General features: G+C 42.7%; 1 protein-coding gene across 1 annotated transcript in view; it reads right to left on the reverse strand.

The window, feature by feature from the left end:
- Positions 1-1,244: 1,244 nt before the first annotated feature.
- LOC117555642 (calcium-binding protein 8) overlaps positions 1,245-27,044 on the reverse strand; it is a 205,643-nt gene continuing 179,843 nt past the window's right edge. Inside the window, exon 7 of the mRNA XM_034230579.1 lies at positions 1,245-3,937. Within this exon, the coding sequence (XP_034086470.1) occupies positions 3,810-3,937 (128 nt within the window). The 3' untranslated portion in view covers positions 1,245-3,809. The remainder of the gene's footprint in view (positions 3,938-27,044) is intronic.

A 27,044-nucleotide genomic window follows, 5' to 3' on the forward strand; every position in this document is an offset into this window, starting at 1 on the left:
GTGGAGCAATGTGAAACATTAAACATAAATAAACTGGTGTACAAACTCGCATACCTGCATTTCAATGGACAGCATAAAAGGACACTATGAGCTGGGTTCTGTGCTCAAGATTAGCTATTGATGATCACGTTGATAAATCATATAAACAAATAGCCAATCACACTAAAAACATGTTGCTGTGGACTGTGAGCATTAAACAATTAACATTAAACTAAACAAACACAACAGTTACGTTATTGTCCTTATAAAATAAAAACATACATTTTGTCCACCGAGAAATACAGGCACCTTACCCTCAGAGATCCTCACGTGCTATGAGAATCTCCCACAATGCATTGCCGTAACAAAGCTAATGCAGCACACGTTTGTGACACCAGATGGCGCAATTGTGTATGTGCGTGTTTTGACTGTAGCGCCGCCACTGTGGGCTAAGCCCCGAATGTTTCCAGGTCCAGGCGACGCCCCTGGGTCTTACAAACCTACATAACATTACAAATAAGTCAGAAAATATTATTTACAATATTAATAAAACTATGAATTCAATTTTAACTGATTGACAAGGCAAAACACTGCACAGCGGCAGCAGCATTAAAGGAAACATCGTCTTACCTTGTGTTGGGGCTTCACAAAACTCCAAATGTAGCCTGGGGTGGCGCTAATGAAGACCCTCATTAGAGCAGATACATCCACATTGTCCAAAATGTTACTATGGACATGCATTAAAGTCAGATGTGTCTCTTCTGTGTCATATTACTCTAGTTGTAGAGGTGGTGGGCTGAGGAGTAGCTGGTGGTCCACTCTTTTTATTGGGTTGTTTGTTGGAGAAAAAAATCCAAAATCCTTTTTTGCGCCATTCTAGAAAGTTGTCACTCTGCAGTGTGTGTGTCGCGTCAATTACGTCACTCTCCCACGACCTATGACCTAGATGACTCGGATTTTATTTATTTGGAAAATAAATTCAAGCCACCTGATGTATACAAATATATACTATGACTAGTATATGCTACTGTATACAGCAAATTTTATTTTAAGTAAAATCATAACTATTTTATGTAGTTTAATAATTTGTATTTAGGTGGTCACTCAGTTTTTCAAATGTACACCACTCGCCAACAGGGGGTGCTGCAGCACCCCCAGCACCCCTACTTCCCGCGGCTATGCCCTGCAGACCCCCTGGAATAGATCATGGCTGCTAATGACCACACAGTAAAATAAACCATAAAGCACCATTTTAAAAAACACAGTTTTATTGCATCAATGTTTAATCATTTGACTTTTGTACAGATCTCCATATTTTACAATCACATAATTAATATGCCTCTAATAATAGTACAACTGAAAGTATTTCTATAGTCTACATGTTTTAAATATTACACATGCAAAGTATGTATAGGGTGTGCTTGTCTAATACAAATGCTATGTTATTAGCTATGTACAAAGTCACATAACGATAACACCATGCTATGAAGAGACACTGTGCGTTTCCCCTCCAAAATAAAAATCCTTTACACATGTAACTGTCCTGCAGGGGGCGAGGACAGTTTACAGTAACATGAGCTCAAATAAACACAAAACAAATACAAATAAAATCTACATTACAATGCTTTTTCAAAAGAAAATGTATGTTTGTCCAGTTAACATGCTAGCAGTGACTAGCTGTGAATTTGGCGGGACATTTTCACCACTGCTGCAAAATGATTTAAAACATGATTTGAATCAGTGTTACCTTTTCATATACAAAAAAGGCCAAAAACCAGTGTGACCTACAGTGATATGTAGACGGTCTTTGCACAAAGTGCCCTTTACTCAGTGTTCAAAATTGTAATATTAGTCATTTATTTGTGATTTTTCCTTCCATAGGCAAGAATATATATATATATATATTCTGTTTCAAATACAAGTAATGCTCTACCCCACAGTGTTGATAGATCAAAGTCAACATTTACGTACATACATACAAATCCTCATATTTTAACATTTAACATCAACAGTTGTCAGACATTGTGAATATAAAGCCTGGCTTTGCCAAAGTGCTTTCAGCTACACATCTCACTTCCCCTCTAGATGGCAGTCTTTCACCACCCTACAACCCTCTTCATCATTTCCCTGGAATGGACGACAGGCACAGTGCAAACACATTACAGGAGCAGACCAAATGTAACAGGACAGACATGTTTCAGGTTGATCTTGTGTTTCCACATTGGAACACGTTAAAGAGTCTATATTGTGTCTGGGTCACCTCTGTGGAGTTCTATGGCTTTGGCAAGAGGGTTGAGGGGGGGGGGGGGGGAGAGGGGGTCTTCACCTCCTGACCTGTTTGTAATGGGGAAGCCACCTCTCTCTCTGCTGGTCCCCCTCCCCCCTCTGAACCCAAGAGAGCAGAGAGCAACCGACAAGTCACACACACACACACACACACACACACACACACCACACACACACACCACACACACACACAGAGACAACACACACACACCAACACTCAGCAGAACCAGATGTATTTACAAAATATGCCTTACTTGATCTCATGCACTTGATAAACAGGTGTTTGTACATACATGTGACGTGATGATGTCAGAGCAGTAGTTCAGAGCACTCCTCAGTCAGAATCAACCTGTTAGGAAGTCACTCAAAGTTTGACAAGACCCTTATTTTACATAAATTGTTGAGATTCACAGTTCTTTATCTGTGGTCTTCACACAATAGGGACAATTACAAAATGAGAACATGTTGAATGCTAAATATATTTTTTTAGTTTAAATGATGGATTCAAATTCATAAAATGTGCAACAGTGATAGGGTCATAGATGGATAAATTATAATTCCTTTTCATTTTAACATGACACACTGTATAGATTTGTATAGAATAAATCCACCCTTACATGTATATATATATATATATATATATATACTGTACATCTATCTGTAAACCTTACAGCATTTACAAACTGCATGTTTTCACATTACCAAGTTTGAACCCAACTTCCATAATTCCAGCGTGTTATCCAGGAAAGATAAAAGATCCACCCTGTCATATGAAACGGTGGATCTTTTATTTGAACAGGACAAAGACAACTTTTCTTTGCACCTTAACAGTGTTCAACCAACAGTGAAGGAGGAGATCTAAAAACCACATTTCTGAGCTAGTGTGTTCTAAAATGAATATCACAGGGCCAAAACACAGGCCAGGAGTTACCATTCAACATTTTGACTGCACGCTCGACTGCTTGGTGTGGGTGGATGATCTGATGCCAGCACTTTATACCAGCCACAGGCGAAGGGGATGGAAATAGAAGGTTGGAGAGCTGGAGCACTGTGAACTGTGACGTACGGCTCTTTCTGCTTGAGTGGCAGCCGGGTCTATCATTATACTTCCAGGAAGCATAAGAAAATAACTATTGTTCCATTCCGTGGTTCCATTTCAGTCCTGGTGGCTCATCAGACTCCTGCTGGGTGGCAGATCTGCAGCTCTGAAAACCACTGCAGCTCTGAACTCCTGCACTCAAGCTTCTTTTTTTGTTACTTTTTTTTATTGCATCAAGGAAACATACACGACAGAGTATTATGTGTAATGTCAGCCCTTGAGTGTCCCTGTCAGAGAAAAGGGGGAGGAGCCTCCATGACTCCTCATGCTGGCTTCAGGTGGAAGATGGTTGCCACTTATTCGAAAAAAATGAAGAAGGAAACATTAAAAATGTATTTTCTCGATTTGATTTGTGTTCTTTCCTTTAGTTATTTTCCTATCAGCAGGGATATGATCTCACCGCCTGGCATGCACATGCAGGCTGCTCCCTGCTCAGTGGGCGGAGTTACTCCATGCCGTTCCTCAACATCTGGTTGGCTGCGATGAGCATCACGCTGATGATGAACGCCATGGCGAAGGCGCAGATCAGGCTCTTCCTCACGCACGTCTGACGGTTCTTCTTTGAAGGGTGGACTGAGAGAGAAATGAGAAGGAGACACAGGAAAGTGACAGCTTAAAAGACGGTTACACTTCTTTTTCTGACATGTTTGAATTTATCACCAGAGAAAGAAGATAATGAAGACAAACAAAGGGAGCACAAGAAAAGGTACACAAAACTCTAAGTAGCCTATTATATGTCATAAAAAAGCAATATACAAAAGAGTTGTTCATCATTAAAAATATCAAAATCATCAAATATTATGCAACAAAATGTCATACATAATATCATAGAAATTAATATTATAGTTTCCAATAAATAATAACAACAAATGGGATACTATAGTAAGACATAACATTCTTACAATAAAGTCAGTACTATACTATGTCTTCAAAATACTTGGTATACATGGTATATGCCACAAAATGTCATCATATAAAGTGGCAGTACACAGTAGTTTGTTAAAAAATAATGTACTACTATGGAATGTCCTAAAAGAGTGAAATGGTAACATATATAACAGAAAGACATTTTACAATATAGTATAACATGACAACACGTCATAGTATAGTATGTAATAACAAGTCATTATAAACACACTCAATGTGGTTTACAGTATAACAAGTTAACCAAAAGTCAGAAGGGAAAGTGTTTACTTCTTTAGTCTGTGTCAAATGCTCTACCCTAGGGGAGAATAATGCCATTCAAACTTAAATAAAACAGATGTCTTAAAAATCAAGTCTAGCTTCTGTCAAAATGCTTTTTGGTTTGTTTGTAAAAGCAATGGAATATAGACCTAAGGCAGAATATGACTCCAAAAACCAAAGGCTTGGGCTATAAGAGGTTGGACATTGACAGGTAATGCTCGGAAAGCCTAGCATAATAAAGTAACATGACAAGGCTCCAACAGGTCTGTACTGAAAACCTGTTTGCTAATAAAAGTGTCCCTAATATCAAACTGGGATGCTCCATCTACCCCTATTGCTTCATTCTGCATTAGGAAATGTTCTAGTGGTTGTAGTATTTATGATGGCAGTAAAGGTTTAAAGGAAGACAAAGTCTGTCATGGTTGACACGTCTCATCAACATTGCGTGGAAGTCGGAAAACAGTACCGAAGGAGTGGCAGACCGGGGTGGGTGGTTCCCCTTTTTAAAAAGGGGGATCAGAGGGTGTGTGCCAATTACAGAGGCATCACACTACTCAGCCTCCCCGGGAAAGTTTACTCTAAGGTACTCGAAAGGAGGGTCAGGCCGATTGTTGAACCTCAGATTGAGGAGGAACAATGCGGATTCCGTCCTGGTCGTGGAACGACGGATCAGCTTTTTACTCTCGCAAGGATCCTGGAGGGGGCCTGGGAGTACGCTTATCCGGTCTACATGTGTTTTGTAGACTTGGAGAAGGCGTATGACCGAGTTCCCAGGGAGTTCTGTGGGAGGTGCTGCGGGAGTATGGGGTGAGGGGGTCTCTACTCAGGGCCATCCAATCTCTGTACTCCCAAAGCGAGAGCTGTGTCCGGGTCCTCGGCAGTAAGTCGGACCCATTTCCGGTGAGGGTTGACCTCCGCCAGGGCTGCGCTTTGTCACCTATCCTGTTTGTAATGGATCGGATTTCGAGGCGTAGTCATGGGGGAGGGTGTCTGCAGTTCGGTGGACTAAGGATTGCACCACTGCTTTTTGCAGATGATGTGGTTCTAATGACTTCATCGGTCTGCGCCCTTCAGCACTCACTGGATCGGTTCGCAACCGAGTGTGAAGCGGCTGGGATGAGGATCAGCACCTCCAAATCTGAGGCCATGGTTCTCAGCAAGAAACCGATGGACTGTCCACTCCAAGTAGGGAATGAGTCCTTACCCCAAGTGAAGGAGTTCAAGTATCTCGGGGTCTTGTTCTCGAGTGAGGGAACAATGGAGCGTGAGATGGGCCGGAGAATCGAGGCAGCGGGAGCGGTACTGCAGTCGCTTACCGCACCGTTGTGACGAAAAGGGAGCTGAGCCAGAAGGCAAAGCTCTCTGTCTACCGGGCCATTTTCGTTCCTACCCTCACCTATGGTCATGAAGGATGGGTCATGACCGAAAGAACGAGATCGCAGATACAAGCGGCCGAGATGGGTTTTCTCCGCAGGGTGGCTGGTGTCTCCCTTAGGGATAAGGTGAGAAGTTCGGTCATCCGGGAGGGACTCAGAGTTGAGCCGCTCCTCCTTCGCGTCGAAAGGAGCCAGTTGAGGTAGTTCGGGCATCTAGTTAGGATGCCACCTGGGCGCCTCCCTAGGGAGGTGTTCCAGGCACGTCCAGCTGGGAAGAGACCAAGGGGTAGACCTAGGACCAGGTGGAGGGATTATATCTCTTCGCTGGCCTGGGAGCGCCTTGGGATCCCCCAGTCAGAGCTTGTTGATGTCGCCAGGGAAAATAAAGTTGGGGCTCTCTGCTGGAACTGCTACCCCCGCCGACCCCGACCACGGATAAGCGGGAGAAGATGGATGGATGGATAGAAAGTCTGTGCATGGAGGATTCTGCAGTTGATGGGTGAATACAAACCTTCCCCCTGGAGACTGTGGTCTGTTACCTCTGTGAATCCAATGTGTCCAATGTTAATTCACGTCACATACTCAACTAACAGATTGAATTAATGTTTCTACAAACATACTTATTTTTTACCAGAATAAAGCTAACCAAGTAGTTTACTTTGAATTGATATCTTTATCTACATGTTGAAGTCTCAATGACTACCCAGGACAAAAGCGTTCCTTATTGAGTGAGTGTATACGGGTTGGGAGTGAGGGTGTGTTGGAGGATGTTGGGACTGCGTTCACACCTGCCTTGTATAGTCCGGTTGAATCGAACCCTGGTGCGTTTAGCCGCTTGGTGCGGTTCATTTGGGTCGGTGTGAACACAATCCGAGACCTCTGAAGTGAACTAAACAACCGGACTCTGGTCCGCTAAAATAGGTGGTCTCGGAGCGCTTGCTTGCGAACTCTGGAGCGGTTCATTGCTGGTGTGAACGCAGTCCGCACCAAAACATAGGAAGCGTAGTATTTACGTGTCACAAGAACGCGGATATCTTCAAAATCTTTACTGAAAGAGTCTTCCAAGACATCCGCGGTTGTTTAGTTAAAGAGTGAAGCAGAATGAAGTGTTGAACAGTGTCGTGTAAAGTAAAAATTCTCCGTCAGCTACATAAAAGTAAGAACACCTGTCGTCGGTGAAACGCCCCTCCTTACTGCAGAACGTCTCTCATTATATGTGTTATAATGTTTTTTTAACGGACGTTGTCTGATTATATGCGCGGGCCGCTAGTGTCTATTGATCTCCAGATTAACAGCAGCATGAGAATAACCTGCAGAAAGTACCGATGCTCCATGGCGGAGGCTCCGGTAGAAATTGCCGGGATTTGCGTGTTTACCCCCTTAATGTCTGACCAATGGTTGAACAGCATTTCCGTGCACATGACTTGTGTTTACAGTTGATAGTCCGTTTGAGTTTTGCCCGTGTGAACGCAAACCGAACCTTCTGAAAAATGAAACAATGTAACAAACTGTGGTCTGGTGCGCACCAGAGAGCGGACTATTAGGTGTGAATCAAGCCCCCAGGAAGTGCGCCGTACTCTGATGAGAATATTCGTTGTGGCCAAACGGCGGTACTACACTTCCGTTAGGTTGCTGGGCCCGGAAACACTTTTTACCATTGACTTACATTGGGAAAGAGTGGTCTGTAACTCGTTGGATAATTTTTTAAAAACTAAATAAACTACCCAGTATGAACGTTTGTATAGCCCTTATTAAAAACATTCGTTCCTCAAGTTGTAAAAAATGTGCTAATAACGTTATTCTGAGAGTTATTTCCCTCTGCATTATGAACGCGCATCTAACCCACGGGACCGCGCCGCCCGGCACGTTCATGTTACGTGTTCTGTAACAGTTTGGAGGATTTAGCAGCCTGGTATATTACACAGTTTTAGCGGCATATATAAATATATAAATATATATATATATACACATATATACACATGGTTGGTATTTAACAAAAAGGGGTGTTATAGTCTGTGTTGTAGTGTGTGATATTGGTATTTATGGTAACATTTTACACCTTTCCTTCAAGTATTATACGTTTTTGTTACTTGTGGGGTACTTAACATGAATAGTCACAGTTACTATCCTTTTACTCCATCACATTTCAAAGAGAAATAGGCTATTGTTATTTTAACTCCACCACAGTAATCCATCATCAGCTTTACTTTTTAGATAAAGATTTAAATCACAATTGATCATAACAGGCTGCAGCTGCTAACTGCCGCGGCCGCCTCGTTAATATCAAATCCATCATAACAAATCCAGTACCATGTTGTCATGAACACGCGGTGCTGTTACGTGTTCAAATTGACGTGCTTGATGTGAACGAGCCTTTTGGGGGGCGTGGTTAAAGTTGTGCATGCTCTATGAGCGCACATACGGGTACTTCTCAGGCATGACGGGTAATCTGTGACGTTTCGCTCTCTCAAAAGTTTGCCCATTTTAACATCATGCGCCAATGAGCAGCTCTCATAGGAATGAATGAGGCCCCGCCTCCCACGCTGTATCCAGTTCTTATTATACATCCATGGTGTGAATGCACCCTTAGACCCCGTTTACACGAGGACGAAATAACTTGAGTGCAATTAAATGAAATAGATATTCAAGTAGAGACAAAGATTCAAACAACCAGACTTGGGGAGTGACAGAGCTCATGTAAAGGGATTATGTAATTAGATTACAAAAAAAGGAACTGTAATCCTAACAAAGAAATGACTTGCATGATTACAATGTTACAATACATTTTCAAATGGAAATGTGTTCTTCACTTATTTTGTATGCAATAGATTGATACCTTATCTGTTGGACAACTTAAACAAAATAAAATTAACATGTAGAAAACTAAAAGCAGCATTTTTAAGCTGTTCTGTTCTGTAATACTTAATACTTTAAGTGTGAATCTATACGCCTACTGCTTTATGGTTTTCACTTTCTTTGGTTAATTTGTTCTGTTTTTAATTCAGCAGGTGAACCTATATGTTCATAAAATAGTGTGTGTGAGCTTAACTGTGTGTATTCAACTAAAATGGAACATTTTCTGATTGCTGGTGTATTACTTCCTGAATATGCTGAATGAAGGTTTTCCTATCAATAAAATCTCTGAGCAGAGGGCACATTTCTGAACCCAAACATCTTGGTCACACAAATTGTTCTGTTGTCTTACAGTACATAATAGACTTAAATAAAAAACATCTTATTGATATTTATTTTTTCTTTTATTTATGTGCATTGCATTTAGTATGCAGGTAATCCAAAAGCGGAAAGTAATGACGTTACATTACATTTATATTGTGATACTTAGATTAGGTTCTTAATTACATTTTGAGGTAACTAGTAACTTGTAATTGAATACATTTTTAAAGCACCCCTCCCTACCCGGCACACAGCAGCATTCTCTCTCTGCTATAGTTTTTCTGGTTTGATCTGCCTCCCCCCAGCCGGTACCTCCCCTCTCCTCCCCCCTGCAGCGGGTTGTCGGACTGCCAGCGGCTGACATTATTTTACCAGGTCGAGGTAATTGGAGACGCTGGGCCAATGATCCGCAGCTACATGGCTCACACTCTCACACATTCTATTTTTAACTCTCAAGAAGCACTAAAGTAAGTAAAAATGCCTCTTGACTGCGAAACTGAGAAAGTGCACTGTGGAAAGTGAGACGGCTACATCTTACTTGGCCAAGGCATCAAGGCAGTTTCATAAACTGGCAAACTCTCAGTGACAAATAGGCTACTATTCAGACTCTCACACCATGTAAAACGTGATGGGACTGGATAAGGATTTTGAGCCAAATTGATTATCTGAGAGTGAGCCTTTAGCCAATGGGAAGGTTACGTAACTAAACAGTCGAGGAAGCATCTTGGCTATAGTGTTTGTACACAAGCCATTAGGGAAATATGTTCTTACCCACACCTTGTTGTGTATTACAACCGCAAGTTTCAATCTGTTTCTACACGGACCACTATTGCGGTAAGCATGTTGCAACTTCCGGTTGTTGTTGTCATCTCCGGGTATCCCGTTTGCCTGTTCTGTTGCTGATAGCTTATTATCTTAACTTAATCGATCGTTTTAAAACTCTTTATCACGGCAACTGCCTGACATTGTAATCACACGCTACTACAGCTTAAGCACTCACAACTCTCCTTTTCTTATGGCGCATTTCTACTGCAGCGGGTAGCCCCGTTTAAGCGTCCTTAACCGTCCTCAAGCGGCCAGGCCAGTTTTTGGTGGTCTTTCCATATAGCCTAGTACCGGCTAGTGGGTACTTTTTCCCTCTTTTTCCGGCCCCATAAAATCGTGGTTCTATCAGACCAGGACCAGGGCTGAACTAGTGACGTCAACACTCTCGACTGCTGATAGGTCAGAGAGAATCGTCAAAAGATCGCGCGCGAGTTCATCCCTAGCGTCGCATATATATTTAGAAGCAAGCTTGCAGCATTTTTATAAACAGCATTTTGTAAACGGATGAGCTACAAAAATGGCTACGTCTAATAAGAAAAGCACACGTGGTCGACCGAGGAGGTGACGACGTTCCTACATCTCATTGGGGATGATCAAATCCAGCGGGAGCTCGACGGAACAACTCGAAATGTGAACAAAAACAAAGCCGATCGCCCCGCCTACACTGCGTTGCTACCCCAGGTCCTAAACTGTAATGGAAATGCGCCACGGCCTCGGACGGCCAGCGAGGCAGCCCGAGGCCTGAGCGAGGACGCTTAGGGACGCTTAAACGGGGCTACCCCGTTGCAGTGGAAATGCGCCATTAGTGACTGTAACTCCAAAGTTGCCTACACTCTTTTCGGGTTTGCTAACGGTAGCTACTTTAGCTTGATAGCTAGCCATGGCTCTTTCCCCACCCTTGGATGCTATTTCCTGCTCTAACTGTCTCATGTTTGGTTACTTCCCTACCTCCTTTACTGGTACCGGTACATGTGTTAAATGCAGTGACGTGCGGTGAGGTTCATGGCTGGTGAGGCACTGACTCTTTCAGAGTCAGATTTACACATATTATATTTTGACCATAATCGACATATTCGGTTATTTTCAAAAGCTTTTTTAGTTTAACAGACCGTTCAACAAAAGGATACCCAAAATCTAAATATTGGATTGTTCTTTCTTAGTAAGATCCCATTTTCATTACAATTGGGGTCTTACCTTGACTTGAAGTCCATGCTATCCTTCTGGACAACAATCTCTATTACTTTTTTGCAGAGCCCTAGAGAGATAGGGCTCTGCTTTTTTGTAAAAGTCCTCCTTATCTTCCTCTAGTTTCAAAAGTCTAGTTTGTTGTTTGCGTCTCTGCGTAGAATAACAGTAGCAACAAGAACCTGTGGGCTCACGTGCGCCCCCTTCAGTGCGGCAGAGGTTATGGCTGCCTCCCCTGGTGCTTTTTTCATTGCCGTTGTATGATGAGACCAGCGAGCCTAAATATCATATATACGTGAAATAAGTTATTTAGAGACTATGGATGGCGAGGATAAATGTAATAAAGGGATCTACAAACATTACATTGGTGACATACAGTGAGATGGTGCAGGCATGCGCTTAGGGCCCGCTTTCCAGACAGTTTCTGTGGGGTGACGCATTCTGATGTGAGGCAGAGCTCATCTGTGCCTCACCGGCCTCACCTCACCACACAGTAACTGGCTTGAGCGCGCTCACAAAATAAGTGCCCGCGGTAAATTAGTGCCCGCGCTCCAGCCAGTTACTGTGGGTTTACAAGAGGCAGAGCTCGTCCCTGCCTCACTTCTCATCGCTACCCGTAGTTGTAGCGGAGCTCGGCAAATTTGCTAATTTTGACTATAAAAAGCGATTGGAATCATACATAAATCACATTTACAACACAGATCAGTGGAGACATTTTATTATTATTACTATTTAGTTTTTCTTTAGTTGTTTTTCCGTTACATTGGAGTATGACAGGTGAGGCTCTGCCTCCCCTGACTGCACGTCGCTGGTTAAATGTAGTATAGTTGTTAGGTTGGAGGCGGGAATCATAGCCATAGAAGCCCGGCTCCGCATCTTAGAAAGTAACTCAGCTACAGTAAAGCCCATGTTAGCCGGTGCGGACCGGCAAAAGGTAGCTCCTCTTAGCCGTCCCCCGGCAACTCCCGAGCAGCTGGGAGACTTGGTGACTGTTCAGAAGGGGCATAACGCGAAACCCGCAGGTCCCCACCAACCCGTTCACTTATCTAACAGATATTCCCCACTCAGCGAGACACCCGCTGAGAAGCCAACTCTGGTTATTGGTAGCTCTATTATGAGACACGTGAATTTAGAGACCGAAGCCTCCACAGTCACATGCATTCCGGGGGCCAGAGCGGGCGACGTTGAGGCGCATCTTAAAATGCTGGCTAAAAATAAACGTAAATACAGTAGGATTGTTATTCACGTCGGTGGTAATGATGTTCGTTTACGCCAATCAGAATGCACCAAACTTAATGTGGAGTCGGTGTGTAGTTATGCTAAAACAATGTCGGACACCGTAATCTTCTCTGGTCCCCTCCCCAATCTGATCAATGATGACATGTATAGCCGCATGTCATCATTTCAGCGCTGGTTGTCTTGGTGGTGCCCAGCAAACAATGTGGGCGTCGTAAATAATTGGACAGCCTTCTGGGGAAAACCTGGTCTGATTAAGAGGGACGGCATTCATCCTACTTTGGAAGGTGCCGATCTCATTTCGGCAAACATTTCAGGGCTTTGTGGACTTAATCTATGACAAACTGGAGTTGAGATCAGGAGGCGGAGTCGCAGTCTTACACGCTTCTCCGCGCTCTCTCCTAGGCAGTCATCCATAGGAATCCCGAACCCAATAAAATACCCAATATTAACGGTGTGTGTGTCTGCTCAAGGACAATTTAAGGTAAAACCTAATAGAGGTGTCATACATAATAACCTAATAAAAGTAAATGTAACAACTACACTGAACAAAAATATAAATGCAACACTTTTGTTTTTGCTCCCATTATTCATGAGATGAACTCAAAGATCTAAAACATTTTCTATATACACAAAATAACCATTTCTCTCAAATATTGTTCACAAATCTGAAAAAATCTGTGATAGTGAGCACTTCTCCTTTGCCGAGATAATCCATCCCACCTCACAGGTGTGGCATATCAAGATGCTGATTAGACAGCATGATTATTGCACAGGTGTGCCTTAGGCTGGCCACAATAAAAGGCCACTCTGAAACGTGCAGTTTTGCTTTATTGGGGGGGGTCTGGGGGGTCCGAAAACCAGTCAGTATCTGGTGTGACCACCGTTTGCCTCACGCAGTGCAACACATCTCCTTCGCATAGAGTTGATCAGGTTGTTGATTGTGGCCTGTGGAATGTTGGTCCACTCCTCTTCAATGGCTGTGCGAAGTTGCTGGATATTGGCAGGAATTGGAACACGCTGTCGTATACGCCGATCCAGAGCATCCCAAACATGCTCAATGGGTGACATGTCCGGTGAGTATGCTGGCCATGCAATAACTGGGATGTTTTCAGCCTCCAGGAATTGTGTACAGATCCTTGCAACATGGGGCCATGCATTATCATGCTGCAACATGAGGTGATGGTCGTGGATGAATGGCACAACAATGGGCCTCAGGATCTCGTCACGGTATCTCTGTGCATTCACAATGCCATCAATAAAATGCACCTGTGTTCGTCGTCCATAACATACGCCTGCCCATACCATAACCCCACCACCACCATGGGCCACTCGATTCACAACATTGACATCAGAAAACCGCTCACCCACACGACGCCACACACGCTGTCTGCCATCTGCCCTGAACAGTGAAAACCGGGATTCATCCGTGAAGAGAACACCTTTCCAACGTGCCAGACGCCATCGAATGTGAGCATTTGCCCACTCAAGTCGGTTACGACGACGAACCGGAGTCAGGTCGAGACCCCGATGAGGACGACGAGCATGCAGATGAGCTTCCCTGAGACGGTTTCTGACAGTTTGTGCAGAAATTCCTTGGTTATGCAAACCGATTGTTGCAGCAGCTGTCATAGTGGCTGGTCTCAGACGATGAGGTGAACATGCTGGATGTGGAGGTCCTGGGCTGGTGTGGTTACACGTGGTCTGCGGTTGTGAGGCCGGTTGGATGTACTGCCAAATTCTCTGAAACGCCTTTGGAGACGGCTTATGGTAGAGAAATGAACATTCAATTCACGGGCAACAGCTCTGGTGGACATTCCTGCTGTCAGCATGCCAATTGCACGCTCCCTCAAAACTTGCGACATCTGTGGCATTGTGCTGTGTGATAAAACTGAACATTTTAGAGTGGCCTTTTATTGTGGCCAGCCTAAGGCACACTTGTGCAATAATCATGCTGTCTAATCAGCATCTTGATATGCCACACCTGTGAGGTGGGATGGATTATCTCGGCAAAGGAGAAGTGCTCACTATCACAGATTTTTTCAGATTTGTGAACAATATTTGAGAGAAATGGTTATTTTGTGTATATAGAAAATGTGGAGCAAAAACAAAAGTGTTGCATTTATATTTTTGTTAGGTGTACTACAGTGCAACAAAACAGGAAGATTAAATGTGGTCTCTTTAAACATAAGATCTCTAGCATCTAAAGCAATATTGGTAAATGATTTAATATCAGATTATAATATTGATATATGCTGTCTCACTGAAACTTGGTTGAGACATGAAGAATATGTCAGCATAAATGAGGCCACTCCACCCAGCCATATCAATACTCATATTGCCCGAGGCACGGGCCGAGGAGGTGGAGTTGCAGCAATCTTTGACTCAAGTTTACTTATCAATACTAAACTAAAATGTAATTATACCTCCTTTGAAAGCCTCGTTTTTAGTCTTACGCATCCGACCTGGAAAACTTTGCAGCCAATCTTATTTGTTACAGTGTACCGTGCACCAGGTCCTTATTCAGAATTCTTATCAGAATTCTCTGAGTTTTTATCAACTTTGGTACTTAAAACAGATAAAGTAATTATCGTAGGTGACTTTATGTTGACGGTGATAAAAATAGCCTTACTGTTGCATTTAACTCTATATTAGATTCTGTTGGTTTCTGTCAGAGTGTAAATAAACCAACCCACTGCTATAATCACACTCTCGACCTTGTTCTGACTTATGGTATCGAAATTGAGCAACTATTAGTCGAACCGCATAATCCTGCTTTATCCGACCATTTCTTAGTAACTTTTGAAGTACTATTACGATACTACAAAGCATTAGTCAAACGCTCCTGCAGCAGAAACCTATCTGTTATTGCTATAGCCAAATTTAAGGAAGAGATTCCATCAATACATAACTCGATAGCATGTCTGCATGTAAGGGAGGAAACTTATACAAAATGTACACCACCCCAAATTGATCATGTTGTTGATAGTGCTACAGATGCGCTGCGAATAAAATTAGACTCTGTTGCTCCTTTGAAAAAGAAGAAAATAAAACAACATAGTGCTCCATGGCATAATGCCGAAACCCGCAAAATAAATCAAAAGTCGAGACAACTTGAAAGGATATGGCGTTCCACTAAACTTGAAGAATCTCGTTTAATTTGGCATATTACTCTCAATGAATATAAGAAAGCACTGCGTAAAGCGAGAGCAGCCTACTACTCTTCATTAATAGATGAGAATAAGAATCATGCAAGATCTCTTTTCAGCACTGTAGCCAGGCTGACAGAGAGCTATAGCTCGATTGAGCCTTCTATTCCTATAGCACTCAGTAGCAGTGATTTTATGTGCTTTTTTAACGATAAAATTGTTACTCTTAGAAACAAAATCAATGACCTCTTGCCTTTGACCAGTATAGTGTTATCAACAGCTCCCGGAAACGTAAGTTCTAATATTACACTAGATAGTAAACTAGAATGCTTTTCAGCCATAAACCTTGAACAATTAAATTAAATGATTCTCCCTTTTACACCATCAACGTGCATGTTAGACCCAATTCCAACTAAGCTGTTGAAGAAAGTTTTTCCATTAATTAGCACTTCTTTATTAAATATTATTATATAATATTATCAGGCTATGTTCCACAATCATTCAAAAATAGCAGTGATAAAATCGCTTCTTAAAAAGCACAACCTCGATCCAGAGGTTTTAGCCAACTATAGACCTATTTCTAATCTTCCGTTCCTCTCAAAATTCTTGAGAAAGCAGTCGCAAAACAGCTGTGTGATTACTTAAAAAACAATGATTTATTTGAAGATTTTCAGTCTGGCTTTAGAACACATCATAGCACAGAGACAGCTCTGGTTAAAGTCACAAATGACATTCTAATAGCCTCAGACAAGGGACTTGTCTCTATTCTTGTTTTGCTCGATCTCAGTGCTGCATTTGATACTATCGACCATGACATCCTATTGCAAAGACTAGAGCACTTAGTTGGCATACAGGGAACTGCTTTAGGCTGGTTTAGGTCCTATCTATCTGAACGCTCTCAGTTTGTACGTGTCAACGATGAATCTTCCAAGCAAACCAAAGTTAGCCATGGAGTGCCACAGGGCTCAGTGCTCGGACCTATTTTGTTCACATAATATATGCTTCCGTTAGGCAATATTATAAGGAATCATTCTGTAAACTTTCATTGTTATGCGGATGATACTCAACTATATTTATCAATTAAGCCTGATGAAATTAATCATCTAAATAAAATTCAAGACTGCCTCAAGGACTGAAAAACGTGGATGACCTTACATTTTTTGATGTTAAACACGACCAAAACTGAAGTTATTGTACTTGGCCCGAAGAATCTACGAAACAAATTATCCAAAGATATACTAACTATGGATGGCATTAATTTGGCCTCCAGTGAGACTGTAAGGAATCTTGGTGTTATATTTGATCAGGATTTATCCTTTAACGCCCACATAAAATCAATTTCAAGGACCGCCTACTTCCATCTACGTAACATTGCAAAAATCAGGCATATCTTGCCTCAAAACGATGCAAAGAAACTAGTCCATGCATTTGTTACTTCAAGGCTGGATTATTGTAACTCCTTATTATCAGGGTGTACCAAGAAGTCAGTCAAGTCGCTTCAGCTGATTCAAAATGCTGCAGCTCGTGTACTAACCAGAGTTAGGAAAAGCGACCACATTACTCCTCTTCTGGCTGCCTTACACTGGCTCCCTATAGAACACAGGATATAATTTAAAATTCTTCTTCTCGCCTACAAAGCCCTGAATGGGCAGGCGCCATCTTACCTTAAAGAACTCATTATACCCTACTGTCCTACTAGGGCATTGCGTTCCAAGAATGCAGGGTTGTTGGTTGTTCCTAGAGTCTCTAAAAGTACAATGGGAGCCAGAGCCTTTTCTTATCAAGCTCCACATTTGTGGAATCAGCTTCCAGTTTGTGTTCGGGCGGCAGACACCCTATCCGTTTTTAAGAGTGCGCTTAAGACCATCCTTTTTGATAAAGCTTATAGTTAGGGCTGATTAGATTCAGCCCCTAGTTTTGCTGATATAGGCTTAGTTTGTCGGGGGACATCTTACTTCTTCCTTCTCTCTGTCTATACCTGTGTACTCTCATGTTCCGATTAACCCAGCTTCCCCAAATGTCTTTCTTTTTGGTGTCTATATACGCCGGGATCCGGAGACATGGATGATCCTGCGGTCCTGTGTCCTGGATCGCGAGCCCTGGATCTTGAGTCGTGGCTGTGGTCCTGGATCATAGGTCCTATTATACACACATGCATTTCCAAAAAATTGGACTACCTACTGTATGTTGCAAATGTATTATCTTTTCAATTTACACACGGCATCTATTGCACGTCTGTCTGTCCTGGGAGAGGGATCCCTCCTCTGTTGCTCTCCCTGAGGTTTCTCCCATTTTTCCCTTTAAACTGTGGGTTTTCTCCGGAAGTTTTTCCTTGTACGATGTGAGGGTCTAAGGACAGAGGGTGTCGTATTGTCATACTGATATTCTGTACAAACTGTGAAGTCCACTGAGACAAATGAGGCGAAGCCTGCGAGCTAGTTCAGGCAGTCAACTCGAGCACTTATGCTGCATTCATACATAACGCCCCTTGCCACTCTACAACCAACCAAACTCCTTAATATGCCGCTCTATTTAACCTGCAGATCTCTCTCCATGCATTGCTTGCTGCTGCTATTGCCGCAGCTACCTCTACGTCGCTGCTGCTTGCCTGCTGCCACTGCTGTGTTCACTTGCTATTGCTGCTGCGTTCATGTTCCTGCTGCTGTGTTTCATGTTGCTGCTGCTTGCCTGCCGGTGCTGTCCTTGCAAATGTCTATTGCAATCTCCGACTCTGGAACCGAATCATCATACGCAAGAAGCCGTAAGAAATGCCTCATTCCCGAAACACAGGTTAGCTCAGAGCATGGTTCAGACGCCGCTGGAACGAGCCACAGCTCCCGCACGACACACATTCAGGTGTCCCTTCCGTACTCATCTGGAGTAGCTTTTAATATCCTTTGGGCCAGAGGAAGTCCCGAGTTCTACGCCAGCTCCGGTAACAACCTCTTTCTTGTGTGTCAGCTAAGAGTCTCTCGGTCGGCGGGTAATTAAACACCAAAAAAGGCAGGAGTAAGCTGACCCCGGCATTCCCAAAGTACCTGCCTCCCTGTCCTACATTCTCGAAGTAAAATCAGCGCTTGAGGCCTTTAATTGCACGATATATTCCCGTGAACAAACTCGATTTCCTCTGCCTGCATGTAAACAAATGTTTCTACTTCCGCGTTCAACCACTTGTGCCACTGACGTCACACTCCCGAGGATTCTGGGAATTGGAGTCCCAGATCCAGCCACGAGTTCTAGCTTCCTGCCCCCTGCAGCAGCAATTCCTTAGGAATCGCATCTTGGCAGGTATATAATACTATTCTGCATAGCAATGTTTTATCATGGAAATATTTGGCCTGCAGTAAGTCATATTTTAGGCAATTATACAGAAGTTGTATGTGTATAAGTATTTATACTACTATAAATCAATGAAATTAAAAATGGAAATAAATTAATAATTTCCATCACGGGAATATGAAGGGAAGCTCGATACATTTTTGACCATCATTTTAGACTTCAATCTCTCCTACAGTGTCTTTTCTATGAATACCATGAATCATTCTCTGCCAAGCGGCATGTACATTTAATCACCTACCAAAGAAGAGTTTTTCCTTACAGGAATGAAGCTCTACCTGCAATATTCTGCCCCTCGCTGGGTGTGCCTCAGGAGGCCACATGCTGCAAATCGTTTCCAAGCTCTTTCTAATCACAGATGTTTGTCAAATGACCTTATCACAGGCTTAAATCAAGGTTTCTTAGCAGGTTATGCTGGCTCCCAGGGACCCATGTCTGTTGAAACCTGCACTCAAGACTCAAGTTTGCACTGAAGGAGCCAGGAGTATTACACGTGCTGCTATTTAAACATTTAAAAACACGACAGGCCCCTAGCCTAGTGCTAGGAGGAATTTTTCTAGCAACGTTTCTTGAGCCATTAGTTCCTCACGATTATTCTGTTAAGAGTATTAATAACTACTAAAGATTTTCCCGTTTCTTTGCTCTGTAGATGACATGGCAGGGAAAGCAGACATCCCATATGCCTTCTGTGGCATATATATTTTAAGGTTTTACAATCAAATGTGCATTTGGTTGCCATAGTAGCCCACGTTTCTTTGACACCTCATCAGAAGCAGTATGCTGGATTCTCTGCAACACCTGCAAGCACCCCTTGGTGTCCATCTTTTAACCATTTCCTAGTTAACTTGCTCAGATAAAACTTTTCAACAGCTAGGCCTACCTCTTTCAGAACAGGAACTGGAAGCCCTTCCACACGTCTAGAATTATCGGTATCATTCTCGATAGTGTGCTGATGCAAGCTTCACTGCCACCAGACAAGCTGTCCCGCATCAGAACAGCCATAATTACAATTCATGTTATTTATTTAGCGCCTTTCCAAATGTTCCAAAAGGTGCTCTACGTTCTACTACATATTAGACTTGTAATACATTCAATACTGATTACTGCCTTCAATTATGGTCTCCCACTGGTAGTCCCTCTAAAAGAGATGTTTTATATTTATAAGGAACAAGCGTTAGCCTTTCTGTCCAAACCTTAAGGCACCATAGTCTTAGGTCACGTTCACACCTGCTTGGTTAGTACTATTGAATAGGTCCCTGTAGCGTTAACCCCTTGATGCGGTTCGTTGGATTGGTGTGGAAGCAGTCCGATACCTCTGCTCCGCTAAAAGAGGTGGTCTCGGGTCGCTCGCTAGTAAACTCCAGAGAGGTTCATTGCTGGTGTGACGCAGTCCGCATCAAAACATGGGAGACAACTATTTGCGCGTCATCGCTTGTTTTGCTATCTATGCTGTGTGCAACATCCAGTAACCTATAGGGTCATGCATTCATTCTGGTGACTGCTTACCTCACTGGTCCCCTGTGTACAGAGAAAAGGCAGTGGTACAATCTCATCAGAGCCACCTGTCATCGGTGAAACCTCCTCACTGCATAACATCGCATTTTGTGTTATAATGTTTTTAATGCACGTTGTCTGATTTATAATCCTATGCGCCGGCCGCAGAGTTTGCTGATGCACTCTCCAGATTAACAGCAGTATGAAAATAACCTGCCAATGCTCCATGATGCAGGCTACTGTAGGAATTGCTGGGATCTGCATTTTATCCGCTTGATGTCCCGCCAATTGTTGAAAAAGCATCTCCGTACAATGACTTTAGTTTACAGTTCATAGTCTATTTGAAGTTGCCTGGGTGAACGCAAACCCAACCTTCTGCAAATGAAACGATGTAATACACTTGTGTCTGGTGTAAAGACGCAGACTATTCGGCATGAATGCAATCTTATAGATGGCTATTGCTCAGATCTTTGGTCCTTAGCCCCTCTGCGACGAGTGGAATGTTATGTTCATTCTTTTATAATGACCTTGCGGTGTCCTCAGATCCTCTCTAGTTACTTACAGATGCTGCACCTTCTGCTGGTTCGGGGGATTTCACAATGAGTGGTTTGCCCCACCAGCTTGCCGTGCCCTTCGTTCAACCAAATGACTCTGGATCTACACGTCAAGCCCCTCAAGGATTTCCCATATTCTGCCTCCAACCAAGAGCATGATTCAAAGCATACAATTCAGCTTGGTACTTTATCTTCTTCTGTCCCTTCTCTGTGTACTTGTGCAATAGATATAATAGTCGTTCATGCATTATATATAATTGTATTTTCATTCGAATCCTGCAATCTTCAAGTGCTAAGTATTAAGCCACGCTAGAGTTCATTAATTTGCTCCTCAAGGGCCTTAAGAAGGCACGTCCTCCACGCAATGATAAAGACTGGCAAAGGGGTTTCACTATACATTGATAAACGTCAGATGCAGTTGTTACAGCTTTCTATTGGTTTCTCAGGTGGCGAATATACACAGACCTCTCACCTTTTAATCCTCAGCATAATCTCACCCTTACTGAATTAACGTTGGAGATCAAATATACACAGTTTTGAAACATTCAATGTCTGACAGTTCTGTCTGGGGAGTCAAGGAACCCCGAATAATCATTGCTAAAACTAACACTGTTTTCTTTGTCCTTTATCTTCCATGCTGAACTTCTCGCATCATTGCCCTCTGACACATGGGTCGGCACCCATGTTTATTCGATGGCTGCAAACCCAACGACGAGGGTTCTCCTCCAAGCTGAGTGATCTCTGCCTAAGCTGCGATCTGCCCCAGATCGCTATTCCCACTGTTTAAGAATCTGCACAGCCACAACCGCAGCTCTATATCCGCCTACCTCAACCCTGAGTATCCTGGGCCGTCGGTCATCTTCTGCCCACCAGCGCTATATCATGCCTCACATGAATGAGATCCTTTCAGCACAAACAACCATGAGCTCTTGCACTACTCGATGATGAGTAAACGTTCAAATATGTATATCTGTAGAATTCTGTTATTGCATACCAGGTGGTTGCTGGGTTAGATTATATTTATTTCATTATAGTATATTCCGCTCATAGCTGCATGCTTGGAGGGGAAAGCTCATTGACGCTGCCTCAAAGACCTAGATACAGCAGTCTTGATAGGTAGTATATTCCCCTCAAAGCCGCGGTGCTTAAGGGGGGATGGCTTTTCGGGCTGTTCCCGGGCCTTCACATAGCAGTTTCACTAGGTAGTATATTCCCCTTAAATCCGTGGTGCTTAAGGGGGATGGCTTTTCGGGCTGTTCCCGGGCCTTCACATAGCAGTCACTAGGTAGTATATTCCCCTCAAAGCCGTGGTGCTTAATGGGGATGGCTTTTCGGGCTGTTCCCGGGCCTTCACATAGCAGTTTCACTAGGTAGTGTATATAGGTAGTATATTCCTCTCCAAGCCGCTGTGCTCGGGGAAGAATCGGCTCTGGGCTATTCCTCAGGCCTACACATAGCAGTCTCACTTAGTAGTATATTCCCCTTAAAGCCGCTGTGCTTAGGGGGAATGGCCACATGGCAGCTCGCCAGGCCCTCTACTTATCAGTCTTACATCACCAGCGTCAGGCTCGGGCTACGCAGTTTTGGGGGATAGTATCTAATCTCCATGCAGTTTTGGGGGTTAGTTATTTAATCATCACTCATCGTGCTATGTATATCTATGGAGTGATGATGCCCGAGCCTAGTCGCCAAACTCAACTATATGCTACTTCTAATAAACATGTTAAAGGAACACGTGAGTTGTCTGACTGAAATGTAACATTTGTGATATTGGGCTATATAAATAAACATTGATTGATTGAATAGCCATCGGCAGAAACGGTTGATAATTAGAGTAGGGTGCATTCACACCTAATTGTCCGCTTTTCTGGTGCGCACCAGACCACAGTTTGTTACATTGTTTCATTTTTCAGAAGGTTCAGTTTGCGTTCACATGGGCAAAACTCAAACGGACTATAAACTTTAAACACAAGTCATGTGCTCGGAAATGCTGTTCAACCATTGGTCAGACATTAAGGGGGTAAAAAACGCAAATCCCGGCAATTTCTACCGGAGCCTCCGCCAAGGAGCATCGGCAGGTTATTTTCATGCTATTGTTAATCTGGAGAGCATATCTACAGCAACGGCGATTATATAATCAGACAAGGTGCGATACAAAACATTATAACACATATAATGAGAGACGTTCTGCAGTTAGGAGGGGGTTTCACCGACGGCAGGTGGCTCTGACTTTTATGTATAGTTTTTAGTTTGATAGTTGTTTTTACTTTACACGACACTATTCAACACTTCATTCTGCTTCACTCTTTCGCTAACGATTTTGAAGACATCCGCGTTCTTGTGTCACGTAAATACTACGCTTCCTATGTTTTGGTGCAGACTGCGTTCACACCAGCAATGAACCGCTCCAGAGTTCACTAGCAAGCACTCCGAGACCACCTATTTTAGCGGACCAGAGTCCGGTTGTTTAGTTCACTTAAGAGGTCTCGGACTGTGTTCACACCGACCCAAATGAACCGCACCAAGTGGCTAAACGCACCAGGGTTCGATTCAACCGGAATATACAAGGCTGGTGTGAATGTGAAAGAGAGTAAAAAGGCTTTCTTTCTTTCTTACTTTTTTTCTTCACTCAATTTCATCCTGCAGGATTATAGTTAATTTGCTTCATTAGTTTTGCTGTTGTTATGAAACTACGCTAACGATTACCCATATGCTGAGCCATTTAATTCTTTATTAACACCTACATCTTCTTTTTTTGTAAATAAATCCAAACTACATGATAAATGATTATGCAACTGATTTATGGCTCAACTGTTTTAACAAAGTAAAAAGCCAATCAGAATGCAGGTCCAGCAGCTCCGTAGACGGGATAGTCTACAGACTAGTCAGACTCAATGTGACAGAGAGGTATCTGCTGCTGAACGGTAAATACATAACCCAGATATAACAGTAATAACTTGATATATTGTTGTCAAATCAAAACAGTGAAAATGTACACTCTGGCCTAAAGTTGTAGGTGTGTCAATGACATCTGGAGACTGACACTGAAGAACTCCCGACTTGGTTACAGAAATAATTAAACCAGTGCAAAGTGCCTTTAGGTAACTGTTGAAGAGCAAAGCACATTTTGCACAGTTCATTTGGCATCATTAATTGTGCTTCTGCTGTGAAACAACACTAACATCTTCCCATATACTGAGCCATAGTCCCTTTATTATGACCTACAATCTTATTTCTTTAAATCAAGCCAAACTATATGAGAAAATAAGATGCAACTGATTTAAAATTAAACTATTTTAATAAAGTATTATAATTGTGTGTCTTTTCCAATACTACAGCAGCTAGTTTCCAGTATCGAGCTGTTGGAGTCAGAGTTGAACGGGGTGGGAGCAGTGTGGAGCTGCCAGCTGTGAGGGTGGAGGAGGGCTGTGGTCCAGACAGAAGTTTTCAGTCCAGTCATCTGAACGCTGTCAGCCTCATAAAACACCTCCAGCCGCCCAAACGTACTACACCTCTCACTGCCAAGTATCCACAGAGCATTTTCTTCAGTGGTCCACTGTGGTCGTGAAGGAAATGAGCTGTACGCTTGTTTCCTGCTGACTTACGGCTGTCCACCTTCCCCTGTGCTGTAAATCAGTTGACCAGTAGGGGAAATAAAAGTCATGTTACTTGATAAACAATTTTCGAGCCATCTACTACCGGTTTGATGATGAAATGCTTCTGGGGGCAAGAGCTCCGGATACTATAAGACCACAAATGGAAACCAGAAGGCTTTGGATACCAACATCTTATATACCAAATCTCCTTCCTGCATCACCACTAGACTGTTAATCAAGTTTTGGTTATAAAGAATGTCCTTCTGTATCAAGCAAATAAAAAAACAATTTTTACAACCAATTATATGTATATATATATGCAATTTTCGACAGATACAGCCCACTCAAAAATATATTGTTTTATATAAAATTTATTTATATATATATATATATATATATATATATATATATATATATATATATATATATATATATATTAGCTGTACACTTTACGAATATAATAGTTTTTTATGGACAACTTTACCATTCAATCTCGTCCAACTGATTTTGCTGCCGTCACTCCTCGGCTCTTGGTAGTTCAGGCATTTATCAAACCTGGCAACTCCGGGTTTCCTGGCAGCTGTCAATCAAAGTCCAGTGGCTCCGCCCCAAAGTGCCAGAAACTTTTCACGCGCGCGTAGACAGACTCCGCGAGGCTGATACTCCCGCGAGCGAGCAAGAGGGCTGTCTCTCGCGAGCGAGCGCAGAGCCGCTCGCGGGCGCAGAGCCGCTCGCGGGGGTTTAATCTGCGCGCGAGGGTCATTTTATGCGCGTGTAAAAGCACATTTTCCGCTCGTGAGTAGCTTGTTTTACGTGCTAGAATATTGACCCAAATCTGACTCCATACACGGCTAAAGCTAAAGGGTCAAGTACAGTACTATGACTAACTAACGTTGTAGCCTCTATGGTTGTAGCCTAGCAGAGTGGACAAGTTGCTGTTAGCTGACAGTGAGGAATGTACGTGTCCATCAACGTGACCACGCCCTAATTTATGCAAAAACGTTAAGACCTAATATAAATAAAAGGGTCGTGTTAGAAAACAATTCACTCACAGATTCATAATCATGAAGGTGGAATCTAACTATATCGATAATAATATGTATTGCATCCATGGGTAGAAACATGTTTTTTTCTGCTGTAAAGTTGGGCATTTTAACATGGGGGTCTATGGAAATTGCTCCTTTCTGCAGCCAGTCCCTAGCGGCCCATGTATGAACTGCAGTGTGTGGCACTTCCGTATTGGCTTCCCGGCTGTTCCCCAGAGTTTGCCGCTTGGCCAAGACGTTCTATCGCCCATGCCTTCACCAGAGTCCGCCATTAGCCCCTCGCCTCTGTTGAAGTCGCTCAGACTTTTAAGAATACTTTGCCCACCGTGTCGGAATCGTGATCCTTTTTTTTGGCCGCACTACTCTGGTGAGTTACGGCTTGCCTTTGCACAGTATTTAAATGATGTGTTATTAATTTCTGCATCTAATGCACTTTGTGTCGCATGGTGTGTTAGTTTGATTTGAGCTCTTGTTAGCTAGCCTACATTTAATATCTCCCTCACTTGAGAAATGATTTAACTTACGTGTAAGACAGTATTTTCATATTGTTTTAAGTTATATCCATAGACTGTATATATCTCAAAGTGGAACGTTTGTGTTGCAAAAGTTTTCTGGAAAAGTCGAACCTAAAATGGCGGCAGGCGGCGCGTTTTCTTTCTTCTTTTTTTACCGCATTTCTGGGCATGTTTTATTAATTTAGAGGCATAGAGGATTAATTTGATACACTACAATGTACCATAACCGTGCGTTCTGCATGTTTGTAAAAGCAAGCTAACTTGAAACGCTAGACTATTCATTTGACAAGGTAATTTATACCCCCCAGCGGTTTCAAATACATGTAACTCAGCAAAGGTAATGATCGTGCAGTGATGATACTAATACTTCTAGAATCTGTGGAATCTCAGCTTTAATCTGATATCTTGTATGCGCAGTTACGATAAGTAGCCTATAATAAAGTATTTCTACCGTGAGTTCTGTGCGCTAATTTAGACTAATTTAATAGTGAGATTTGTGTTTTGTTTCGGTAAAAATGGTTCGTATCTTCAGTTAGCTGAGTTTCGTTAAGTGGGTATGACACATTAATAGGTTTTTAAATGTTAAGAAGCCCCTGAGACAAAGTTTCGTGAACAAGAAGCCCTCGGTACCGGGGGCTGCCGGATTTAACAGATTAATAGTCTAGTGTTTCAAGTTAGCTTGCTTTTAAAAACATGCAGAACGCACGGTTATGGTACAACGTTAGTGGATTAAAATGAACGCAAATCTTCGTTGTATTAACTTATATGCCTCTAAGTTAATAAAACATGCACAGACATGCATGCTGTAACATAAAAGAAGAAAAGCGCGCCGCCTGCCGCCATTTTAGGTTCGAAAATAGTGTTTCTCATTTTGTGAAAACTTTGCAACCCAGCTAACCTTTTTTTTTCTCTTAAGGAAACTGACGCAACTGGCAGATATATGGCTTGTTCAATCTGGTAAGCCTCACAGTGGAGAAACTGTGACGCGCTGGGGGGGGGGTGCGAGTGG

This window comes from Gymnodraco acuticeps, unplaced genomic scaffold, assembly GCF_902827175.1.
Source record: "Gymnodraco acuticeps unplaced genomic scaffold, fGymAcu1.1, whole genome shotgun sequence".
NCBI classification, from domain to species: domain Eukaryota; kingdom Metazoa; phylum Chordata; class Actinopteri; order Perciformes; family Bathydraconidae; genus Gymnodraco; species Gymnodraco acuticeps.